This window comes from Camelina sativa, chromosome 5 (assembly GCF_030686135.1).
Source record: "Camelina sativa cultivar CO46 ecotype springtype chromosome 5, ASM3068613v1".
In the NCBI taxonomy this organism is placed as follows: Eukaryota; Viridiplantae; Streptophyta; class Magnoliopsida; order Brassicales; family Brassicaceae; genus Camelina; species Camelina sativa.
This window is the reverse complement of record NC_141884.1, coordinates 21,639,129-21,665,737: the sequence shown is the minus strand read 5'-3', so window position 1 is coordinate 21,665,737 and position 26,609 is coordinate 21,639,129. Positions and strand designations below refer to the sequence as shown.

At 35.2% G+C, this 26,609-nt stretch overlaps 1 protein-coding gene, 1 long non-coding RNA gene and 1 pseudogene across 2 annotated transcripts; all 3 read left to right on the top strand.

The window, feature by feature from the left end:
• Nucleotides 1–122: 122 nt before the first annotated feature.
• Nucleotides 123–23,324, top strand: LOC147944141 (putative F-box protein At4g21240; annotated as a pseudogene).
• Nucleotides 1,428–2,610, top strand: LOC147944143 (uncharacterized). The gene is made up of 3 exons (XR_015558502.1): nt 1,428–1,679; nt 1,979–2,066; nt 2,222–2,610. It is a non-coding gene; the product is annotated as an uncharacterized LOC147944143 (long non-coding RNA).
• Nucleotides 5,787–7,392, top strand: LOC147944142 (uncharacterized). The gene is made up of 3 exons (XM_087452062.1): nt 5,787–5,790; nt 6,328–7,303; nt 7,365–7,392. The coding sequence occupies exons 1-3, from the start codon at nt 5,787–5,789 to the stop codon at nt 7,390–7,392; spliced, it is 1,008 nt and encodes a 335-aa protein (XP_087308188.1).
• Nucleotides 23,325–26,609: the final 3,285 nt, after the last annotated feature.

Below are 26,609 nucleotides of genomic sequence, written 5' to 3'. Positions count from 1 at the left end.
TTTTTGTTTTTCCTTTTTGGCAACAATTTTTTGTATTAATATGACGATGGGAGAGAGACCGAGACAAAATAAAAAAAAAAAAATTAGGGTTAAAAACAAAAAAACCTAGTGGGTCGCCGCCAATGGATAGAGGAGAAGAAGAGGCGGAAGATAGAGAAAGTGTACAATCTAAAGAAGATGAGAGCTTTCATACGTTTCTCGACATGATTCCTATTGATCTGATCCATGAGATACTCTTGAGACTGCCTGGTCCCTGCTAAATCTGCTGCGAGGTTTCGTTCCGTCTCAAAGATATGTTCATCCATTTCGTCCAGATTTCATCAACTTGTTCACGAGCCATTTCGTCCAGATTTCATCAGCTTGTTCACGAGTCGTTCTTCCACACACGGTTGTGTCTTTTAGTTTGCGTTAAAAAAAAAAAGGACAAGAGTCTCTTCAGCTCAATTCCCCAACATGAGCATCCGGACAGAACTAATCCGCATGTGGAAAGTTATGAGATAAATGCTCCCAGATTTTATTTTTTACAAAAGGTCTGAATCATTGATTAACTTACCACGAGACAAAAGGTCCACCATTAGCTTTTTAGGATATGATCCAGTCGAGGACAAGTACAAAGTCTTGGGCATCTCAGTCTATGGATACCGAGATCCTCTTGTTTTTTTTTTTACATTGGGACCTCAAGAATCATGGAGAGTGCCCCAAAATAGCCTTAACCATGTCTTTAGAAGCACCACGAGAACAAAAGGTATATATATCAACGGGCATTTGTATTATGAAGCGAGCATACGTTTTATAGTCGATGCTACTTTTAAAATGGAAGAAATCGTTATGAGCTTGGATGTGAGGTACGAAAAGTTCAACGCGATACAAAAACCAGCTGATGATAAAATTAGCAATCTTTTGATCAACTACAAAGGAAAATTAGCATGGGTCTGTTCGAGCTCTTCTTGTATAAGATTTTGAGTTTTGGAGGATAAAGAGAAACAAGAATGGTCGCCTAGAAAATTTCGTCTGCCTTTTCCAAGTATTCGTCGACGTGAAGTTTCTTTGCGGCTAAGACGTATCACTCATGATACTTGCCAGTTCATCTTCATCCAACCATCCGAAGGAGCAGTCCAAGCAATCATTTGGTCTACTCGCCTAGGAGGTGGTCTGAGGCTTCCCATCACTCTGTCCGCACCTCCAACTTCCTTAGCAAGGTCCTTTAATAAGTTTAACTCTGTCCCGACACTATGTCATTCTTTCATTCTTTTTAATATAATACAATACAACAATAAATACATTTTTAGCAATTAAATCATAGATTAAAGTTAGAATTACTCAAATGTTATCCAAAAGTTGGTTTATTATAATTATTTTTTTTGTGAGTAACCCACACATCTAACCATAGTTAAACCAATCTTTCACTAAACCCTAGAAAATATCTTAACCTTGAGTTAGTCATCATCTCAGCCTCCCTCACCCCCATAATAAATTGGAGACTTCGTCTTCTTCATTCTTCACAAATCTCTTTCGTCCCTCACTGTTAGACCCTAGATCTTCTTCTTCTTTCTCAATATCTTTCAATGGCGTCCGTAGATGTTCAGTTCCGGTGCTTCGTTGGAGGTCTAGCCTGGGCCACCGATGACAGAGCTCTTGAGACAGCGTTCTCTCAATACGGGGAAGTTGTTGATTCCAAGGTCTGTTACACGCCGAGATCGGACTCCGAGTGATCATCCTCGACGGATCTGTTCCGATCTTGTGTTTCTCTGTTACTTGATTCGATTACTCTGTTACTATTCGTTCATTCTTTGTTACTACTACTATTGTTACTTGTTTTTTCTCTAATCGGTACGTTCATCTTCCTGCTTCTATGAGCCCGGAGATCGATCGGTTTTTTAAATCTGTTTCTTCTGTAGATCTCATTTCTGTTTTTTTTTAATGAACTTTGTTGGATTATAGACGCGATTTTTCTTGACACCGTTTGATACACTTACAGTCTTTGAGGTCCAGGAGATAGTGAATTTGTCGGTGGGTATTGAAAATGGAGGAAGAGAACGAAGTGGTGAAGACGTTTGCAGAACTTGGTAAGCGTGAGGAGCTTGTGAAAGCTTAGATATTTTATGTTACATGTAGTAGTAAAAGTGCTACGATACATGTAAGAAGGTTTAGATGTTATTGCTTTTAACTTCAATTAGTTACTGAAATATCTGTTTTTTGTGTGTGGCAATTTATGTTATAGAATATGAAAGAATCAGGAGGTAGGTAGAAGAGAAGGGGAGAAGATGATGAAGAGAGAGAGGTTCTTAGGAGGTAACAAGGACATAGGTGATGGCAAAGACAAGAAATCTTCTAAGAAGTTCAAACGATTTGTTTCCCGGCAACTCCACTCACCAAAGTTTTGAATTCAAGTTTTGCATATGAACTTAATTTAATCAATTTTTGTACTCGTATTTTGTATTTTCTTTTTTTTTTTTGCTTTGGTTTTTTTGCACATTATTATTATACCATCACGTTTACACTGTTTAAAGATAGTTTGTGACTATGCTCAATTCTAGATAAATTGTACTTGGGTATGTAAAACATTAATTTGTCTATTTTCAAAGTTATGGCTGATTTATGGTTAAGTTACGGCTGAGTTTTATACTTCACACGGCTGAGTTATGAATTACGGAGTTATGAGATATTAGTACATATTCTTCTTTCTTTTCTGGGTCTTTTGTTCTGTCAGATTCCTAATAAATTATCTAACTAAAACGTCTCTCGATATTACAAAAAGTGTTGTTGGGTAATTGCGAAAAATCATTAATTTTTCTCAAACAATTGACTGATATGGCTGAGTTATCAGACATAAATGGCTGACTTATGAAATATTTGTAAATTAGAATTATTATAATTTAAAATTAAAATATAGAATGAAAAATGAATATTACAATCATTATAAGCAATAAAAAGTAATAATTATAGACAAAGATTGATTTTTACACAGTCTAATCAAAATGTGTAAAACATTCAAAACATGACATTTAGGGGTTAGGGTTAGGATTAGAGTTAGGGTTTGAGGTGTAGGGTTCATATTTCCAGCATTATGGGTTTTAATATAACAGTTTGGTTTTGGTTAAATTGTGTTTCGTTTAAGGTGGTAATTTGGATATACTAATATGATAACCATTTGAAAATTTAAAAATTTTTGAAATTGCTTTTCGGTTATTTCCGGTTATGGATCGGTTAGATGAATATATAACCATAAATAATCCAAATGTTATCCAAATTAGGTGGATTAAATTAATATAACCGATAGCAAGCCGAATATAACCGTAATTAACCGAAAATAATGGAAAAATAGTTTCCGCTTCAGTTCAGTTTGGTCGGTTATTTAGTCATTCTAATTTGAGGGTTGGCTGAGTTATGGTAAAGTTATGGCTGAGTTATGCAACAAATATATTACTTTATTATATAGCTTCTCGAAAATACAAAAAGTGTTGTTGGGAAGACACAAACAATAATTATGTTTATTGTTAAGAACCACACACGTAATAAATGAGATTTTAGCGATTTTTTATTTAAAAGGAATTCAAAATTTGAATTTAATTTTTTTTTAATTTTTTTTTAATAAAAGTATTTCTCAAACATTTGACTGATATGGCTGAGTTATCGACATAAACGACTGACTTATGAAATATTTGTAAATTAGAATTATTATAACTCAAAATTAAAATATAGAATGAAAAAATGAATATTACAATCATTATAAGCAATAAAAAGTAATAATTATAGACAAAGATTGATTTTTACACAGTCTGATGAAATGTGTAATACATTCAAAACATGACATTTAGGGGTTAGGGTTAGGGTTAGGGTTAGGGTTTGAGGTGTAGGGTTCATATTTCCAACATTATGGGTTTTAATATAACAATTTGGTTTTGGTTATATTATGTTTGGTTTAAGGTGGTAATTTGGATATACTAATATGATAACCATTTTAAAATTAAAAAAAAACAAAAATTCAGTTATATAATATAAAAATTATTTTTTTCGTTTTTATTTAATTCATATAATTTAGGAGAAAAATAATTTTTACTGTTTTTCTTTTATTTAATAATTTTTTTAATTAGTTATTTTATTTCTCCTAAATTATTATTTTTTATTATTATTTGAAATAAAAATAGACATAGACCTAAATTTTATTCAAAAATGTTACCAGTCACTAACAAAACTAATTTTTTTGAAGTTGAGTTTGAATAATCATGTGTTATGGTTGATGTACAAGTTTGAGGTATATCCTTTGTAAAATTGTTAACTCAAAAGATTATTCAACATCATGAAAATTTTTATGAGTTAAAGATGTGGTAAGTTGAGTTATCTATTTTTTTAATTAAAAAAAACGAAAATTCATTTATATAATACAAAAAATTATTTTTTTTCGTTTTTATTTAATTCAAATAATTTAGGAGAAAAATAATTTTTACTGTTTTTCTTTTATTTAATAACTTTTTAATTAGTTATTTTATTTCTCCTAAATTAATATTTTTTATTATTATTTGAAATGAAAATAGACATAGACCTAAATTTTATTCAAAAATGTTACCAATCACTAACAAAACTAATTCTTTTGAAGTTGAGTTTGAATAATCATGTGTTATGGTTGATGTACAAGTTTGAGGTATATCCTTTGTAAAATTGTTAACTCAAAAGATTATTCAAGATCATGGAAATTTTCATGAGTTAAAGATGTAATAAGTTGAGTTATCTATTTTTTTTAATTAAAAAACGAAAATCGAGTTATATAATACAAAAAAATTATTTTTTCGTTTTTATTTAATTCATATATCAAGAAAATAATGTTTACTGTTTTTTTTTTTGTTTAATAACTTTTTTAGTTAGTTATTTTATTTCTCCTAAATTATTATTTTTTATTATCATTTGAAATGAAAATAGACATAGACCTAAATATGATAAGATTTTAAATATTATGGCATGCATGTAGTTAATTTTTTAATTTGCAATGTAACAAAGAAGTTTAGTTAACAATGTAACTCAGCCACAACATGAAAAACATTACAGTAATTAAAAAGCAAAAAATATTGCTTCCAAACTCAGCCGTTTCATCAACTGAAAATATGTAACTCAGCCGTATCGTTTGATAAGTCAGCCGTAACTGAATAACATTCTAGTAATTAATATTTTGCTAATAAGTCAGCCGTCAAACGGCTGAGTTGTCGATAAGTCAGCCTATGACGGCTGAGTTATAGTTTTTTACCATAACTCAGCCGTAACAACATCTCATAAGTCAGCCGTTTTTCATAACTCAGCCAGGCGAAAAATATTAACTCAGCCGTGTCGTTGTGATAACTCAGCCAAAATTTTGACAACTCAGCCGTGTCGTTGTGATAACTCAGCCAAAATTTTGACAACTCAACCATCGGGTGAAAACTCAGCCGTAACTACAGCTGAGTTATGCGCATAACTCAGCCAGATTTAATAAGTCAGCCGTAACCCTTGGCTGACTTATGCGCATAACTCAGCCAGATTTTAATAAGTCAGCCGTCCGCTCTTACTCAAATGTTTTTCCGATAACTTAGCCGCAACATACCTATAACTCACCTGCAACATACTATGTAATGCGTTACGGCTGAGTTATGGTTACCCGTCAGCGATTTCTGACGTGGCGTCTGACATGGCAATGGCATTTTTGTAATTACATTTTTCCGGTAACATAAAACAGGGGCACGCTGGGTATTTTGAAAATACCAGAAACATTCTAGTAATAAAAAAGCTTTTTGTAGATTCTGGTAATATTACGTAAAATGAGTAACATTTGAGTAATTCACCCTTAAAGTTAGAATTACTCAAATGTTATCCAAAAGTTGGTTTAGGGTTTAGGGTTTAGGGTTTAGGGTTTGAGTAATTCACCCTAGATTAAAAGAAAAATACATGCCAAAACCTAATTGACTACACATAGATATACTTAGAAATTATTAATTTAACAAAATATAATTAGTAAAGAAAAATAAATGGAAATTTCAAAATAAAATTGAATAAAATTTCCCTCATAATTAAATAAAAGTTCTCACAATTAATAACTAATTTTAAATGTGTTACAATTTATAAAATAAACAAAAACAAAATTTTGATAACATTCTTATCTATATGTAGTAAAAAATAAGTCTTTTAAAACTCTTTTCTTCTTGGGGCATTTGCAAATTTTGTGTGTTTTACTTACGAATTAAATACAATTGATATTTTGTCTCCAATAAAATTTTTGTTAAATAAATTATTTAGTTATCTTGATATTTAAGACTAATTCTATTGGTTTAATATCTTGTAAAAAAAATTCTGGTAAAAAAGGAAAAAACCTAGTGGGTCGCCGAAGGATATTTATAGGCTCACAATGTTTCTGGGATCTCAACTACACGACATCAGGAAGTTGGATATGGAAGTGCCTCTGCAAGCTTAGACCTCTAGCGAGACCATTTATAGTCTGTGAGATTGGATCTGGCGAGACCTGCAGTTTTTGGAATGAAAACTGGACAGGGTTGGGTCCATTGATCGACATTACTAGTGATCTTGGTCCCAGTCGAACGGGTCTCCCAAGGGATGCTGTAGTCAGAGAGGCTTTGCAAAATGGTCATTGGTGGATCTCGGCTAGTCACAGCCGCAACCCCATTGTTCAGTTGGTAAAAGCTTGCCTTCCTTTGCCCTCAATTGTTAATGTTCAGTCTGATGCTCCTGATGATTGCTACCTATGGAAAGTGGGTGACAGTCAGCCCTCAAATGTGTTCTCAACAGCAAAAACGTGGGACTATCTATATCCTACAGGTCAACGAGTGGAATGGTTTAAGTCGGTTTGGTTCAAAGGTCGGATCCCAAAGCATGCCTTCATTTCCTGGTTGAATGCCCGACACAGATTGCTCACAAGGGATAGGCTCATAAGCTGGGGGCTTCAGGTTCCCTCGACATGTCTCCTCTGCAACCTGCAGGATGAGACAAGACAACATCTCTTCTTCAACTGTCCTTATGGAGCGGAAATTTGGAGATATTTCACCTCAAGGGCTGGCGTCTCTCCTCCTCAGGCCTTTGAAAATGCTCTTATTTGGTTAAAGAGTCCATCAAGGGACAAGAACATAGCTCTGATTTTACGTCTTGCTTTCCAAGCTACAGTATATTGTATATGGAAAGAGCGTAACTCTAGACTTCACACTGCAACTGCTCGTCCTGCTTCCGTTATTCTGCAAGAGATAAAACAACTCCTCCGGACTAAACTATATCCTCTTACCATGGCTCAGCGGATCACCCCTCCAGCTCCTACCCTTTTGATAACTTGGTTTGATGTATTTTTTTAGCCAAGTTTCTGTGTTTGTAATTATGTTTCCTTGTTATTGTAGGTCCTTCTCGTTGGGAGGTACTATGTAAACGTTTCCCTTAATGAAAGGTATGTTAAAAAAAAAAAAAAAAAAAAAAAAAAAAAAAAAAAAAAAATATCTAGAGGAGAAAAGAAGCGGAGGATAGAGAGAAATAAGTATACAATCTAAAGTGTATGAGAGTTTTCTTAAGGTTCTCGACATGATTCCTATTGATCTGATCCATGATATACTCTTGAGGCTGCCTGCTAAATCTGCTGCGAGGTTCCGTTGTGTCTCGAAGCTATGGTTATCCATCACCACTCGTCCAGATTTCATCAGCTCTTTCACGAGTCGGCACTCTTCAACACGGTTGTGTATTTTAGTCTGCGTGGAAAAAGGTGAAAAGCGTCTCTTCAACTCAATTCCCCAACTTGAGCATCCGGACAAAACATTTAATCCGTATGTGGAAAGTTATGAGATAAATGCTCCCAGATTTGATTATTACGAAGGGTCCGAACAATCAGTCCATGGCTTGATATGCTTGAGAGATTTTGATGGGAATATTGTAGTTTGGAATTCAACCACGAGACAACATGTTAACTTACCCGAACCAAAAGTCGCATGTGTAAGTAGTTTTTTAGGATATGATCCAGTCGAGCACAAGTACAAAGTCTTCGTATGCATCAAAGTCTTCGTACAAAGTCTCAGTATGTGGATACCAAGATCCTCTTGTTTTTACATTGGGACCTCAAGAATCATGGAGAGTGCCTCAAAATAGCCTTTACCATGAATCTACAAGCACCACGGGAATAAAAGGTATATGCATCAACGGGCATGTGTATTATGAAGGGAGCATACGTTTTACAGTCGATGGTACTTTTAAAACGGAAGAAATCGTTGAGCTTTGATGTGAGGTACGAAAAGTTCAACGTAATAAAAAAATCAGCTAATGATGAACTTAGCAATCTTTTCATCAACTACAAAGGAAAATTAGCATGGGTATGTTTGTGCTCTTCTCAGTGGTGGATCTACAGTGTAAGTAGGTGGGGTAGTAATTATTGTTAGTTTAAACGGCAAGTGGGGTGTTCGATGCCACCATTTACCGTTTTTTTGACCTTTTTGCTGCATATTTTTATCGTATACTTATGTATTAAGTTTTAGATATATTAATAATATGTGCCCAGGTTCAAAACTCTCCTGGATCCGCCACTAGCTCTTCTTGCATAAGATTTTGGGTTTTGGAGGATAAAGAGAAACATAAATGGTCGCAAAGAAAATTTCCTCTGTCTTTGCCAAGTATTCATCTATGTCGCCCGTGGGGATATTCTTTGTGGCGGCTGAGAGGCGTCACTCATGATGGTTGTGAGTTTATTTATAGTACTGATCAAACACTGGCTCAAGCAATTTATGTTTTGTACTATGATCCAGAGAGAAACAGTACAAGGAGGATCACATGTCGAGAAGAAAAGACGGTCTTCAGATGTAATTACACTAAAGAAAAATATATCCACTATTATCCCAATCATTGTGAGAGTCTCATGTCTTTGAAGTTTGAACTTTGAAGGACGTCCTAGCTTATGAAAGGTTTGATTGGTAGACATTTAAATGCATGGGCTTAAATTAAAGCCGTATCATGTAATTCCAATCAAGTAAAATTTCTCCAACAGATTCAAAATAATTATTCTTTCATGCTTTTTAGTTAGTTTTGTGATCATGCTGCTTTAATTTCACTCGTTTATTTTTCTAGTGATTTGAAAATCACAAGTTTAATAATATTGAATTTCATTAGACTTTCTTCTAAAATACATGATTGAATAACACACCATCTGTTATTTTACGCAAATTACCTAAAATGCTTGAGATGTTTTGTCAAATGTGTTAATCCATCCAAATGTACAATTCTTTTATTTGTTTATTGTTAATACAATTTTTACCACCTATTGATACCTAATCTATATATAATAGCAATCCGAATTAATGCCACCAAAAGTTGTGTTTTTTTCAATTGTACTTTTGAATAATTTTTTTTAAAAATCTATATTAAATTGTGTATTTTACGAAAAGTTGCGATTGTACATTATAACCGTTTTATTTTTGTAAAGGTGCAATTATTCATTGTAAAGTTGTGTTTCTTTGAATATTTGTATCTTTTGAAATCTATATATATTTGTCTATTTGAACTGATTTCATTTTTTTGTCATGACACAAAATAATATAAAATTTCAATCTTTTTTACAGCTTTCTAAAATATTCTCTAGAATTCATTTTTTGAAAACTAAATAAATTAGATTCATTGATAGCCTTTTTAAGTAAACTAGGATTGAACCCGCGGTACACCGCGGGACGATTTAATCATATTATGTTTTTAATATATATTTTTTACAATTTTTAAAGTCTTAGTTGGAGCGGTATAATATTCATTTTTCTGTCACGTGTTGGTATATTTTGTAATTTCTATAATAAATATGGATATAATTTGTAACTTAGTTCATCCCAAACTATAGTTATAAATATATAATGTAAGAAATAAGTTAAAAGTTTTAGTGTTGGTTTAATAGTTCAAACCCGTCACGCTAGATCCATCCCGCAACGGATTTAAAGATTTTTAACCCACTGAAAACTATTTTACGGTAGAATATATATATATATATATATATATATTTCTTGAAATATTTAGACTTGTAGTCGCATCCGTCCAACACACTTTAGTTTAATTAATAGGTCTAAATGTGGATACTAATTAACATGCAATACATCGCGGCACAAAATTTTTGGTTTACTATAATTTAGGAAATAAAAGATGATCATATATTTTGTTATTTAATGTCATTTACATTTTTAATCATGAAAACTATTATAATATATAAAGTAATGATACTATATTTTCAAAAGTGATAACCAATTAAAATTATTAATTATGTAAAATCCTAATGCTATTTGCAAAAAAAATAAAAACACAAATTACATGACCTGTTTTTTAAAAAGGGATCTTTTGATCAAGATTAGATAAGTATAAGATCAAAAATTAAAATAAACAATATGTTAAAAAAAAAGGATCTGAGTACAATATTTTTGGAAACCATATTTTTGACTTTATTACAACACTTGTAATAATTCTAGTCTAAGATTGAATCATAATACTTGTTACTAGATTAAGACCCGTGCTAGAGTACGGATTGAAATTTATTTTATTTATATTATAATTTTTATATAAAATATAATTTATGTTATTGTTTTTAAAAGCTTTTATGGATAAAATATTATGCAATAAAATCATATGCTAAATATGATTGATTGAAAAAGACACATATTTTGTAAGTTTTATATTGTTAATGATTCTAGATAAGTACATATGCTATAACACTGGTTAAATTTTATTTTCTACAAATTTTTGTACATTTTCTATTTTAAAATAAAATTTTAATATGTTGTATTAGTTTATATATGTGAAGTTATTTCAACAATGTATATTCTACATCATAAATTTCATTATAAGACATAATTTTGTAAATTTAGTTTTTAAAAACGAGTTATTATATTATGAGTACTTTAATATATTGTTATACTTTTTGTTTTAATATACTTGGTTTTTTAAAACTCTTTCATATTATAGTGATATATTATTGACATTGCTATAACAAATCAATTTATAGTGTTTATAGTTTCTAACTTTTATATCAAGTTTCAATATTTTAAAAATATTTCAAAATAAATTATTTAAATTTTACTATATTATATAAAATTATAAAATTCAACAAAAAGTATGAAATTGAATGTAAATATTCAAATTTTGACCTGTTACTCAGTAAATTTTTTAATTCAATAGATATTATTTTTTAAAAATAATATTACTAAAATTTGAATATTTTATAGATTGAACCATTTATATTTGTTTTTAAAAATTCAACTTATGGTATATCCAGAAATAAAACTATTTTTTAATTATAATAAATAATATGATAATTTATTTGTTTCATAAAATAGACTCATATATAAAAATGAGAGGTAAAGTATAATGATAATTAACAAATTAATATGTTAAGTTAGATATCAAAAGATTTTATTTGATGAATAATTTAATAAAGGAAATTAATATGGTAAGTTAGATGATATCAAATGATTCTTTAGAATATTCTCTTTAAGATTTTTAGAAACAATGTGCTCTAGTAATAAAATCTTCCGAAAATAAATTAAGTTTGTACCCACTATTTAACTTGTAACCAATTAATCTATCAATTAATCTATAACCTATTTGTAACCAACTTATTAAAATTATATAGTCTACAAAATAATTTTGTGTACTTCTGTTTTATTATATAGGGGATATGAGTAATTTTGTAAATTTAGTTTTTAAAAAGCGAGTTATTATATTATAAGTAATTTAATATATTGTTATACTTTTTGTTTTAATATATTTGGTTTTTTTTTAATTCTTTCATATTAGACTACTTACAATGGAGAGTTTTTAAACAGTTGAATAATTTATTCAACAGTTGAACCTTTACAATGGTGAGTTGAGAAAAAGAAAAATGCTGAGGTGGAGAGAACGGTGTTGAAACCATTCAACGCAGTTGAATCGCAAAAGTGTGGATTGTGCTTGCCACGTGGCACGTTTATATTGGTTTATTTTTTTATTTTTTTTTTTATTTTTTGAACGAAAAGTTTTTTTTTTTAATTGTAGGATAATATTTAGATAAGTAAATGTGTTGTGTTTTTATTGGATGGTGAGATTTCAGATATTTTTTTTATCCAACCCAATTATTTGAGATCAATTGTCTTATAGAATCCGAAAATTTTGATTTTTATATTTTTATATCAAAATTCATCATTTTTCATTCTCTATAAATAGAGACTTGTTTTGTTTAATTTGAACACACCAAAAAAAAAACTCATCTTTTCTACTATATTTTTGCTATCAACCTTCATAAACTCTTGTTTATTGTTTTACCCATCTTTTTGTTTTTAAATGGATCCTAATAATAACCCTTTCAATTCCCAAAATTCTTCTAATTATCATTTTAGCTACCCAAATCCCAACAACAGTTTCAAAATCAATCTCCCAACAATCTCATATGATTAATAATATGTGATCACAAAAAATAAACACAAATAAAGTGAAAAATATGAAATAAAATTGGTGGGGTAAGGTGTTGTAATTTTATTAAACAAAACTATTGTAGAGGATAAGAATAATGTATGTGTTGAATTATGATGTGGAAGAAAGAGAAGATGATGAGTGTTAAAAAGAAAAAAGTGGGTGTTGTAAAATTCCAACCATTGTACATAGTCTTATAGTGATATACTATTGACATTGCTATAACAAATCAATTTAGAGTGTTTATTGTTTCTAATTTTTATATCAAGTTTCAATATTTTAAAAATATTTCAAATAAATTATTTAAAGTTTACTATATTATATAAAATTATAAAATTCAACAAAAAAAAGTATGAAATTGAATTTAAATATTCAAATTTTGACCCGTTACTCAGTAAATTTTTTAATTCAATAGATATTATTTTTAAAGAATAATATTACTAAAACTTGAATTTTTATAGATTGAACCATTTATATTTGTTTTTAAAAATTCAACTTATGCTATATCCAGAAATAAAACTATTTTTTAATTATAATAAATAATATGATAATTTATTTGTTTCATAAAATAGACTCACATATAAAAATGAGAGGTAAAGTATAATGATAATTAACAAATTAATATGTTAAGTTAGATATCAAAATATTTTATTTGATAAATAATTTAAGGGGCATTCTCAAAAATGCCCCTTTTTCCATATCTCTTTTTAAAAATACCCCTTCATGTTGACCATTTTTAAAACTACCCCTCTTTACATACAAAATGACCAAATTACCCTTTTTGAGTGACAGCAAGAATGTACAGTCATCAAAATCGAAAATATTTTCCCGCCAAAAAAAAAAAATTTCCCGCCAAAATCGATAAATTTTCCCGCCAAAAATATTGAAATTTATACCTTTTAAAAACCTTGTAAATGCTTTTAAAAAACTTTTAAAAGCGTTTACAAGGTTTTTAAAAGGTTTTTAAACGCTTTTAAAAACCTTGTAAATGCTTTTAAAAAGCTTGTAAATGCTTTAAAAGGTTTTTAAACACCTTGTAAACGCTTTTAAAAACTTTTTAAAAGCATTTAAAAGGTGTTTAAAAACCTTTTAAAAATTTTATAAAAACTTTTACAAGGTTTTTAAAAACATTGTAAAAGGGTTTAGAAGGTGTTTAAAAACCTTTTAAAATCCTTTTAAAAACCATTTGAAAACCTTTTAAAAACCTTTTAAAAATCTTTTAAAACCTTTTAAAAACCTTTTAAAAATCTTGTAAAAGCGTTTACAAGTTGTTTAAAAAACCTTTTAAAACTCTTTAAAAAATCTTGTAAAAGCCTTTACAAGGTGTTTATAAGGCTTTTATAAGGTAGAAACCTTATAAAACCTTTTAAAAACCTTGTAAATTTTTTTTGGCGGGAAAAATTTTGGCGGGAAAATTTTTTTTTTTCGAAATTTTTTATCAAAAGTTTTTTGACAAAAAAAATTTTGGCGGGAAAATTTTTTTGAAAATTTTTTGGCGGGAAAATATGTCGGAAATTTTTTGGCGGGAAAATTTTGTTTTCTTTTTATTGAATAAAATAATTTTCATCTAAGGGTAAAATAGTCATTAAAAATTAAAAGAGGGCATAAATAAAAATGGCCAGAAAAGAGGGTATTTTTGAAAAGGGGTATATCAAAAGGGGCATTTTTAACAAATTCTCATAATTTAATAAAGGAAATTAATATGGTAAGTTAGATGATATCAAATGATTCTTTAGAATATTCTCTTTAAGATTTTTGGAAACAATGTGCTCTAGTAATAAAATATTCCGAAAATAAATTAAGTTTTTACCCACTATTTAACTTCTAACCAATTAATCTATCAATTAATCTATAACCTATTTGTAACCAACTTATTAAAATTATATAGTCTACAAAACAATGTTGTGTACTTCCGTTTTGTTATATTAAATTTTTTAATTCAATAGATATTATTTTTAAAGAATAATATTACTAAAACTTGAATATTTTATAGATTGAACCATTTATATTTGTTTTTAAAAATTCAACTTATGGCTTATGGTATATCCAGAAATAAAACTATTTTTTAATTATAATAAATAATATGATAATTTATTTGTTTCATAAAATAGACTCATATATAAAAATGAGAGGTAAAGTATAATGATAATTAACAAATTAATATGTTAAGTTATGAAACGACCGACCTTTTTTTTTATAATAATAAATAATAAATATAATATAATATAATAAACTACAGCTAGTGGTTCCATATCCACTAGCCACCTAACCACAAACACATTCAACAGCGGAAATAACCAACCAATATTCAATAATAATCCAATAATAAAAATATAACCATATTCCAACATAATCAATATCCAAAACAATAGGAATCATAGAACCAGCAACCTAGCAATGTTTTAATGACCCAACTCTAGCAACCTAGCGATGCCAGACAACATAAAACCGAGTATCTAGAACATTCTCCTCTTCATTGCTTTGATTTCACGATCACACTTTGCCTTTACCTGCACCACAAACACATATTGCAATGCATGGGTATTTTATAAACACTCAGTAAGGCAATCCTCCCATCTACTGGGCTATACACACAAGCAATAGAGACATCTCTAACCATCAAACAACATTCAACAACCAACCATAACAAACCAGGACTCTGCATCGACCGATACCAACATGCATCGACCGACACCAGGTGGAGGTTGCGTCGACCGACGCAAGATCTGCATCGACCGATGCAAGGTTAACTTGCATCGACCGATGCAAGATATGCATCGACCAACCCATGCTCGACATAACACGAAAACCCTAGAGTTTACGCGCCGTCCTCGCATCTGCATCGACCGGCGCACAAAGTGCATCGACCGAGGCAATGCCGAGCATCATTTTCCTCCAAAGCTTCTCGCCGGATCTTCGTTCCTGCAACCACGAAACTTGATCCCAAGCCACAAGAAAGCTTCCCAACGTCCCAAATAACAATCTAACCAGCCTAACAACACATAATAAGCAAATCAGAGAGATCTCTAGCTTAGATAAGCCATGGTCATGCACTTACCTTTGCCACAGAAGAATCTGAACCTTAAACAAACAAGAACAAGCCTCTAGGAAGCTCCTACAACGATCCCAGCTACAGATCTCTACAGGAACGCCTCCAATCTCCCATAATTCTCAAGAACACTCAGGAACAACTTTTCTTTCTTTCTCTTTTCTCAAAAACGGCCACACAACCACGAATGAGACAAAAACTCGCATCTAAGGGTTTTCCTTAACCCAAAACGCAGCGTTTGACTTAAGTCAAAACGCACAGAATTGAACATGCATCGACCGATGCACCATCTGCATCGACCGATGCAACTCCGAAACCGGGATTCCGGTTCACGGATGTTACAATTCTCCCCCACCAAACTAGATTCGTCCTCGAATCTCGAACAACCATCAGCCAAGGACTCCCGTGCAACCGTCTCCATGGCCCGCACTCCTCCGACTGATCCACAGAAGGTCACCTCTAGGCGATAGACTCACGCTCCAGGCGTCATTTGCTCTCGACTTTTGGACTTTCCTTTACTCATAGGCCTAAACCTTGAGTTTTTATTGGCTCCTCATCAGACCTAAGTCTGCATGCCATAATGTTGGCTCCTCATCGGGCCTAGACCCGCATGCCATAATATATAAGGAAAATCCAACTCGTCTCTCGGGTTGCCACCCTACAGCGCGCCCCCGGATCGTCATCCGAAGTCGATATACCAACCATATTCCCAAGTCACAAAGTCTCTGAATATGGCAGTACTAGGAGAACCTAAGTCCCCCAAGAGTCGCGAGCAAACGATTCTGAACACGTCTGAGTCCTATCCCTATCCAGGTTTCCTTCCCGTGGCTCGCGTAAAACATCTCAATGTCCTACCAACCACATATCCCCTCACTGGAATACCACATGACCACACAAGGATCATATACATGCCACAAGGGCCGCCACAAAGGCCAGAAAAATGTCCTAAAGAGGACTGCCACCAAGGCCAAACAAATGTCCTAAAGAGGACCGCCACCAAGGCCAAACAAATGTCCTAAGGACGACCGCCACCAAGGCCAAACAAATGTCCTAAAGAGGACCGTCACAAAGACACTCTGGCTAAAAAGCCCGTCACAAAGACCATCTGTCCCGAAGGACCGTCACAAAGACCATCTGTCCCGAAGGACCGTCACAAAGACCATCTGTCCTGAGGGACCGTCACAAAGACACTCTGGCTAAACAGCCCGCCACAAAGGCCAAACAAATGTCCTAAAGAGGACTGCCACCAAGGCCAAACAAATGTCCTAAAGAGGACCGCCACCAAGGCCAAACAAATGTTCTAAAGAGGACCGCCACCAAGGCCAAATAAATATCCTAAAGAGGACCGTCACAAAGACACTTTGGCTAAAAAGCCCGTCACAAAGACCACACAATGTCTAAAAAGACTGCCACACACGGCACACTGACTCAAAAGTCCGCCACTAAGGCCACACACAAGCCCCTCCAAGGCTCTCCACCGCTAAAATGGACAAATTTCAACTCCCGTAAAACTTTCCATATTTAGCACTTTTCATTTTTGGAAACTTTCCACTTTTGGAAACTTCTATTTCAGGAAACTTTCCTCCAAAACTCCGCCTCACGGAAACTTTGTACCCCGAACACCACCTCATCTTGTTACTGAGTCGCACAACCAACCACCCCAAGCGACCGAGTAACAAGAGAGATGGGCTGGAATACTCCATTCCCGCTCCAGCCACGAATTACAGATGGGACCAGGCTAAACAAGCTCAATTCGCGGCTTGCTTCTCATACCACTTCTTGAACCTTGCCTTCATCTTTGCCTCAGGCTCCCAAGTCTGCTCCTCAACACCATGACAGTCCCACAGGACTCTCATCAAAGGAATCTTCTTCTTCCGAAGTTCCTTGATCCTCCTCTCGAGAACCCTCACTGGTCTCGCCTCCAAAGTCATGTTAGGCTGAAGATCCTCAGGAATCTTAGCCAACACCTGCTCACCCTCACGGAGACACTTCCGCAACATAGACACATGGAAAACCTTATGGAATGCACGCATCACCTCAGGTAACTCCAATCTATATGCTACTGGTCCAACCCGCTCAATCACTCTGAATGGACCCATATACCTTGGACTCAACTTAGTCTCTGACAATGACCTGTTCGGACCCCGTAACATAGCCATCTTGAGGTACACTCTGTCTCCTACCTGAAACTCAAGATCTCTCCTCCTCTTATCAGCCTAACTCCTCTGCCTATCCTGAGCCTCCTTCATGTTCAGCTTGAGAACCCAAATCTTCTCTGAGGTCTCCTGAACAAAACTAGCACCAAACATGCTCCTCTCCCCCACCTGAGTCCAGCATAATGGTGTACGACATGGTCTCCCATACAAAGCCTCATAAGGAGCCATCTTAATACTCGCCTGATAACTGTTGTTGTAAGCAAACTCTACCAGGTTCAGGTGATCTGCCCAATGGTCACCCCAATCCAACACACACATCCTCACCAAGTCCTCCAGCGTCTGGATCGTCCTCTCAGACTGTCCATCTGTCTGGGGATGATAAGCTGTACTCATATGCACCTTAGTGCCCATCTCTGCCTGAAATGCCTTCCAGAACACCGAAGTGAACTTAGAATCTCTGTCAGACACAATGCTCGCTGGCACCCCATGCAATCTGACTATCTCCCTCACATACTTCTTAGCCAAGACCGCTGCTCCATCAGCCTTCTTAATAGCCAGAAAATGTGCTGACTTAGTCAACCGGTCCACAATGACCCAAATAGCATCAAAGGTCCGTGACACTGGCAATCCCACCACAAAATCCATGGTGATCATATCCCACTTCCACTCAGGAATGGGTAAACTCTTCAGTAACCCGCCAGGAACTTGATGCTCAGCCTTCACCAGCTGACACACATCACACTTCGAAATCCAACTAGCCACATCCTTCTTTATCCCGACCCAATGATAGTACCTCTTGAGGTCACGGTACATCTTAGTCGCTCCTGGATGAATAGACAACTTGCTCGCATGAGCCTCTCTCAGAATCTCCTGCCTCAACTCCTCATCCTTGGGCACGCAAACCCGACCGTGCACCAAGATAGTACCATTATCTGAGACCTGATACTCTGAATCCACATCCTTAGAGGCCTCTGTCTCAAATTCAACTCAGGCTAAGTGAATATATACTTCAGGCTCTTATGATCTGTAAACACCTGTACCTTTGCACCATAAAGATAAGATCTCCAAATCTTCAGGGCAAAAACTACAACACCCATCTCCAAATCATGAGTAGGATAGTTGCCTTCATGCACCCGCAACTACCGCGAAACATAGGCAATCACCTTCCCATGCTGCATCAGAACACACCCCAACCCAACTCTAGATGCATCTGTATAAACCACATAGGGTTCTCCCTGCTCAGGCAAAGCCAACACTGGTGCAGTAGTCAACATCTCCTTCAGGCTTGCAAAGCCTTCCTCACACTCTTCTGACCAGACAAAAGGAACATCCTTCCCTGTCAACTTAGTCATAGGACGTGCTCTGCTTGCAAACCCCTGCACAAATCTCCTGTAGTAACCTGCCAAACCAAGAAAACTCCTGATCTCTGTAGCATTATGTGGTCTAGGCCAATCTCTGATAGCCTGAATCTTCTCTGGATCCACAGAAACCCCCTCTGCAGAAACAATGTGACCCAGAAAGCCCATCTCACGCTGCCAAAAACTGCACTTGCTCAACTTAGCAAACAACTTCTGCTCCCGCAGCTTCTCCATAACTGCCCTCAAATGCACTGCATGCTCTTCAGGACTCTTAGAATAAACCAGGATGTCGTCGATGAAAATGATGATAGACACATCTAGAAACTCCTGAAACACATTGTTCATCAATCTCATAAACGCTGCTGGCGCGTTGGTCAACCCGAAAGGCATCACCACAAACTCATAGTGCCCATACCTCATCCTGAAAGCAGTCTTCCTCACATATGCCTCATCTATCGGTATCTGATGATAACCCGACGCCAGATCTACCTTAGAGAACCAAGTAGCACCCCTCAACTGATCCAACAACTCATCGATCCTAGGAAGAGGGTACTTGTTCTTCACAGTGACCCGGTTAAAACCCCGATAATCAATGCACAACCTGAAACTCCCATCCTTTTTCTTGACGAACACCGACGCTCCCCACAGTGAAGTGATAAGACAAAAGAGTCCCCTGCTCAACAAATCCTTTAGCTGCGTCTTCAGCTCTACTAAACAAAAAAATCAAGTATGCCGACATCAGCTCACCGCCACCTGAATATCAACCTTCTTGTCCATCGAAGAACCTCAAGTAACTTGTTTCTTAGGAAAACTTCCACAAGATAGCTTATTACAAAGTTAGCTTTTCGCTTAGCAATTCTCCACAGCAAATCATCAATACGAACGTAATAAAACAAACAAGTACCATACGTTCGCACATTATGATTCACCGCGTCAAATGCTTTGCAAGCCGCCAACTCAAACCTCTTGCCTTGTCTCCATCTCCAATGAACGTAATCCAACATCGTCGCAACGATTAGATTATCCTGCCATGAAGGCTTCTCATGAACTTATGTATCTGGCAAACATGCCTTTCCCGGCTCAGACCTGCTATAACTCCCCTTCCCGGGACTCCAGCACTACCGGCCTCACAATCCTGGCGAAACAGCCACACATTCATAACCGCTCTGGTTCATAAAACCCTAACCCATTGGTCAACACATCTAAAACCCGAGATTAAACCACCGTCAATCTCTCGAGGTCTATATTCAATCGGGTTGTTTATACTCACGTCCTAGGTATTGCTTGCTCCCAAATCCACCACCCTTAGGTCGCAACCTTCGAGCTATACCGATCTCACTCTCAGACCAGCGTCTTCGAGTTATACCGTCTCACTCTTGGAACACAATCCTCAAGATCTCGGTATCAGGGGAACTACTCATCCCCTCAGGGGAACATAATCCCCTCTGCCACTCTCGGAGCCCCCAGCCCCTCGAGCTATCGGTATTCAGGAGAATCACCATCCCCTCAAGAGCAACAATCCTTAACCACCCCGACCAAAAGTATCTCTTGTGGTCCAAGTATAACATTGCAATGTTACACTTGCCCACTCAACTTCTAATATCCAACTGGATTACCCAACAAGCTGCAAAAATATCTGCTCCAACTACAAATGTCCGCCCATCTGCCTCTCTAGGCTCGATACCTCTCGAGAAGAATCTCGCACCAACGTCTACAACTGCTCCATCCTCCTAACATAAGATGGAAACTCCTCAACATCCACAGCCCTCGGCTGCACCCCGCCACATACGGTACAACTGGAGCATGCACTGGTACCCCTTTCGGTAACCGCTCCACCAGCACGCCAACAGATCCGCCAAGCGATCATCTTGACCCTGGGCTACACCTGCTGCAACCCCACCTCTGTTTTCCCAGCACCCCCGGTACGCTCACCGGCCAACCCCCTCTGGTCCCTCCTGATACGCTTGCGACCCTCTGACGTACCTCCTCGTGGAACTCTGGACCCCACACTCGCTGGCCTCGGGACCCGCCCGAACATGACCACGACCACGTCCCTATCCACGACAAACAACTCAAACACCTTTAACCACTGCACTTCCAAGAACAGAGACTAACAAGCAATCTTAACATAACACAAAAACACAAAAACACAAACTCACCGTGGAATCACACTGTCGGCTCGAAGAGGATGTTCTAAGACTCCATGCCACACACAATTGACTAACTCACATAATCAATCAAGACATGCAATCCCAAACATCTACAGCACAAAGCCTAGTGAACCCAAACCTAGAACCGTAAGGGCTCTGATACCAAAATAAAATGACTGACCCTTTTTTTTTATAATAATAAATAATAAATATAATATAATAAAATAAACTACATCTAGTGGTTCCATACCCACTAGCCACCTAACCAGAAACACATTCAACAGCGGAAATAACCAACCAATATTCAATAAAAATCTAATAATAAAATATAACCATATTCCAACATAATCAATATCCAAAACAACAAGAATCATAGAACCAACAACCTAGCAATGTTTTAATAACCCAACTCTAGCAACCTAGCAATGCCAGACAACATAAAACCGAGTCCCTAGAACATCGTCCTCTTCATTGCCTTGATTCCACGATCACACTTTGCCTTTACCTGCACCACAAACACATATTGCAATGCATGAGTATTTTATAAACACTCAGTAAGGCAATCCTCCCATCTACTGGGCTATACACACAAGCAATAGAGACATCTCTAACCATCAAACAACATTCAACAATCAACAATAACAAACCAGGACTCTGCATCGACCGATAGCAACATGCATCAACCGACACCAGGTGGAGGTTACGTCGACCGACGCAAGATCTGCGTCAACCGATGCAAGGTTAACTTGCATCGACCAATGCAAGATATGCATCGACCGACGCATGCTCGACATAACATGAAAACCCTGAGTTTACGCGCCGTCCTCGCATCTGCATCGACCGGCGCACAAAGTGCATCTACCGATGCAATGCCGAGCATCGTTTTCCTCCGAAGCTTCTTGCCGGATCTTCGTTCCTGCAACCACGAAACTCGATCCCAAGCTACAAGAAAGGTTCCCAACGTCCCAAATAACAATCTAACCACCCTAACAACACATAACAAGCAAACCAGAGAGATCTCTTGTAACACCCCAATCCAACGTTGTGGACCAAGTCCTGTTTGTGTTGAAAAGAAATCCAGCCCATAAAAGCCCAACTTCTCTAATAAGAAAAAAACCTAAGTGTACATATATGTACGTAGCTTCGTTCTCGTCACTGCAGCTTTTTGTCATCACGTCCATTGATTTTAACCTGGAAGATCATAAGAAAATATCATTCCCCATAGTTGAAGTTGGAGGTTACATATATGGTAGTATTGTGTGTTCCCATCGAGAAAACGGAGAAACGGAGAAGTTTAGCTGATCGTCGCGTTTCCACCATCTAACACCGGTTTCATTAAGGTAAGGCATATCTTTCATGGGTATATGGTCTATTCCATTGAGTATGCCTCTATTGGTTACTGAGATTGTAATTTATGGTTCCACAGTTGGTTTTGGTGAAGAAGAGAAACTCAGAAACATTGTCAAGTAAGGGTTTTGATGACCTGTTTCCCGTCAGATCTGAAGGACCCAAATCACGCTTTTGGTGTCATTGGATAGATCCTGCTGCAAGGAAGAAGTAGCAACTTTCGGTTCTTTATTACGAGGTACACTTCATTCGCAGTTCAAGTTGCAAGTTGGTGAAAAACTAAGTGTCAGAATCAGTTTTCTGAACCCAGAAATTAACTAAGTGTCAGAATCAGTTTTCAATTTCGACTTGAGGTTTTGGTGGAAGAATTCCGGCGTTACCTTACAATTTCAAGTCAGTTCGACGGTTGATACAGATAGAAGGAGTGTTAGGGAAGCCACCTGAGCTATCATTATCACCGGAAAAGGTAACCCTTAGCTTCTGCGTTGGTTGCTTGTCGGTCAAGAATCATCTGCTTCTGTCAAAACCCAGAAACCCTATTACGTGTTGAACTGTTTTTCTTCTGCTGCAAGTTTCAGATTGTTGCTAGCTGCTCCATCCTTCTTCCTTCCAGTTCTCACCAGCTCAAAGTCAGGTGAGGGCGTGATCTGTTGATTTTGAACACCAAACTATTTTGACCGTAATCGTGTTATGCTTGGTTTAGGGATAAGTTGTTTGATTGTTTGTATGATATAGGTTGATTAGTGATGATATGTCTATTAATGACAGATATGTGTTACGTGAGTGTTTGATATTGATATGTAGATGTATGACCATTAGTGTCTGCATAAGGAAAAAGGATGTATGACCATTAGTATCTGCATGAGTAAAGTGGATGTATGACCATTTGTGTCAACATGAGTAAGAGATGTATGGTCAATGGTGCCTGCATATGTTACGAGTTATTATATGATATCGTGTGGTGGCATGATTCGATGTTTTAGATGTGAGTTGTGTTTAGTGAAATATATAGGTTATATGTTGTTGAGGAGGCATGTTTGATTATTGGAGATATTAGGAGATTTGTTGATAGCTTATTCTTAGACCTTGTGTATGCGTTTTCTGGTGTGCTTAGTTTTGTGTTGACGGTCCTGTGGACAGGCGGGATCATTCTCACTGAGTAAAACTCACCCCTTTTTTCTCTTTCCTCCAGGTCAGGTTTGGTTAGAGAGTTTTACGCAAGTCGTCGGAGTTCTTTGGTGTATTTGAGGGTTGGGGTTTCACATCTCTAGCTTAGATAAGCCATGGTCATGCACTTACCTTTGCCACAGAAGAATCTGAACCTTAAACAAACAAGAACAAGCCTCTAGGAAGCTCCTACAACGATCCCAGCTACAGATCTCTACAGGAACGCCTCCAATCTCCCAGAATTCTCAAGAACACTTAGAAACAACTTTTCTCTCTTTCTTTTTTCTCAAAAACGGCCACACAACCACGAATGAGACAAAAACTCGCATCTAAGGGTTTTCTTTAACCCAAAACGCAAACGCACAGAATTGAACATGCATCGACCGATGCACCATCTGCATCGACCGATGCACCATCTGCATCGACCGATGCAACTCCCAAACCGGGATTCCGGTTCACGGATGTTACAAGTTAGATATAAAAAGATTTTATTTTATGAATAATTTAATAAAAGAAATTAATATGGTAAGTTAGATGATATCAAATAATTATTTAGAATATTCTCTTTAAGATTTTTGGAAACAATGTGCTCTAGTAATAAAATCTTCCAAAAATAAATTAAGTTTGTACCCACTATTTAACTTGTAACCAATTAATCTATCAATTAATCTATAACCTATTTGTAACCAACTTATTAAAATTATATAGTTTACAAAACAATGTTACGTACTTCTATTTTATTATAGGGAATTTAACAATGGTACTTATTATTTAATTTGTGTATCATAATACTTGTAAGTTTAATTTAAATGCTAATATTTAAATATGGTTTATTTTAGAATCTAAAATTTAAAACAATTAGATATCATCTAGCTACAACCAACAATAATTTAGGGTGACATTTGTTACATGTCATAATAATCATCTAATTTATAAGATTAAATATAAGATTTATTATATTTTGTGTTGGGGCAAAAAAAATCAGCCGAACTGAGACGTGAAGTCACGGCAAAGTCATTTCTCTCTTTCTTCTCTCCTCCTCCTCTCATTCATCGTTTCCACCAACATTACCACCTCCCTCCACTGAATCAACTCAATAAATTTTTATAAAATTTCAATCTTTTTTACAGCTTTCTAAAATATTCTCTAGCATTCATTCTTTGAAAACTAAATAAATTAGATTCATTGATAGCCTTTTATTCAAATATTCGGTGATATATAGTAGATAGTCTTTTTTAATAAAACTATTTTTGAGATTTTTACGTACTCTTATTTCATAAAAATTTAATACTATATAAGAGATTGTATTTAGTTTACTTTTCTAATATTTACTCCAATTTCTTGTATTCATTTATTTATTTTTCTAACACCCGTTTTAAAAAAGGGTTTTATGACGTTTGCATCATTTTTTCGACCATATTTTCTTAAATTTTTCAAAGAAGGTTTTTACTATATTATCAGGGGTACGTTTTGATGTTGATTTGTATGTTTATAGAGCAAGCTCATATAGTTAATGGAACCGCTATTTCGACCATGTTTTCTTAAACTTCTCAATTGAAGGATTTTTCTGTATTATCATGGGTTTGTATTGATATTATTTTTTATGTTTATAGACATTATTTAGTTAAGTGCCAGCGTTGAACAGCCAGTCAATGATTTGATCGGCGGTTCACTTATCATATATGCCAAGTTTACCGACATCATGGAATCGATGGAAACATTGAAGTCATTTTATTTCAAAACATCTGAATTCATCTCAGATTATTTAGCAGAAAATAAACAAGCTTTATTTCGCATGTTGGTAGAGGAAGGAGTTGGAACAACAAATAAAGTTTTCTCAAATCTTACAGAAATTGCTAAAGGAGTAACATGGCCTATTGATTAATTACTCACAGTCAAGCATCATCACGATATCGTTAACAGTGAACTTTGTCAAGATATATCTATCTATGCACTATAAAAATTATATACATTGATAGCACCTCGTAATAGCATGAATTTCAAAACTGCTATCGAAGTGTAATTTATAATTTTGTTACCATATGATAGCATTGTATAAACGCTATAATAGTGTTTTTAAGAAGCGGGAACTAAAATCACTTATTCCGCCAAACTCTTAGCAAATTTTACCAAAAAAATAAAAATACTAAACACTTAGCTTCACTTATCGCACTCTCTCTCCTTCACTTCACCCCTTTTCTCTCGAAACCCTAAAATCTCGAGAGGCAATTCCTCGCCGTTGCCGCTTCTGAAGCACCGCAGGATTTAATTAAGCACCGCCGTTGCCGTTCTTTTGGTTTGTTTGAGTCTCTCTCCCAGTTACCCGTAAATCTCTTACACATACCAATTGGTTCGCCAATCGCCGTCGCCATCACCGCCCTCTGAAGAACCGCCGGAGTTAACTTCTGGATTTGAGCTCCACTCGAAGGTTGTTTTCTTCCTCATTTTATTGTTTTATATAAGTTTTGATTTTTGGACATGCAATAGATTTTTTCAATTGATTTCTTCTAGATTTTTTCAATTACTATCCGATTAGTTATGAAATTGATTCACAGTTATGAAATTGGAACAATGCACAGTTATTCTTCGACATGCAATAGATTAGTCTCTTCCATTTTGTTATGTATCCGATTTGAAACTTATACTCTTTCTCTAATTATGTTTTGCAAGTGTTGCTAAGTGTACATCTTGGAACTGAACAAGAGTTTATTTATCTCCATTTACAGGACAGGTTAGTTGCTTCTTTCTTTCTGTCTCTTATGTGTATTGAACAATCTTGCTAAGTGTATATATTGTTTTGTTTTTTTTCTGTTTGGTTGTTTCTAAATACTGTTTGTGATTGCTATTGATTTAATATATGCGATATAGTTGTCTAAATACTGTTTTGTGTTTGTGATTGCTATTGATTTAATATATGCGATATATGTGTGTGTCATTGTGATTCATGTCTAAGATTCTGTCAATA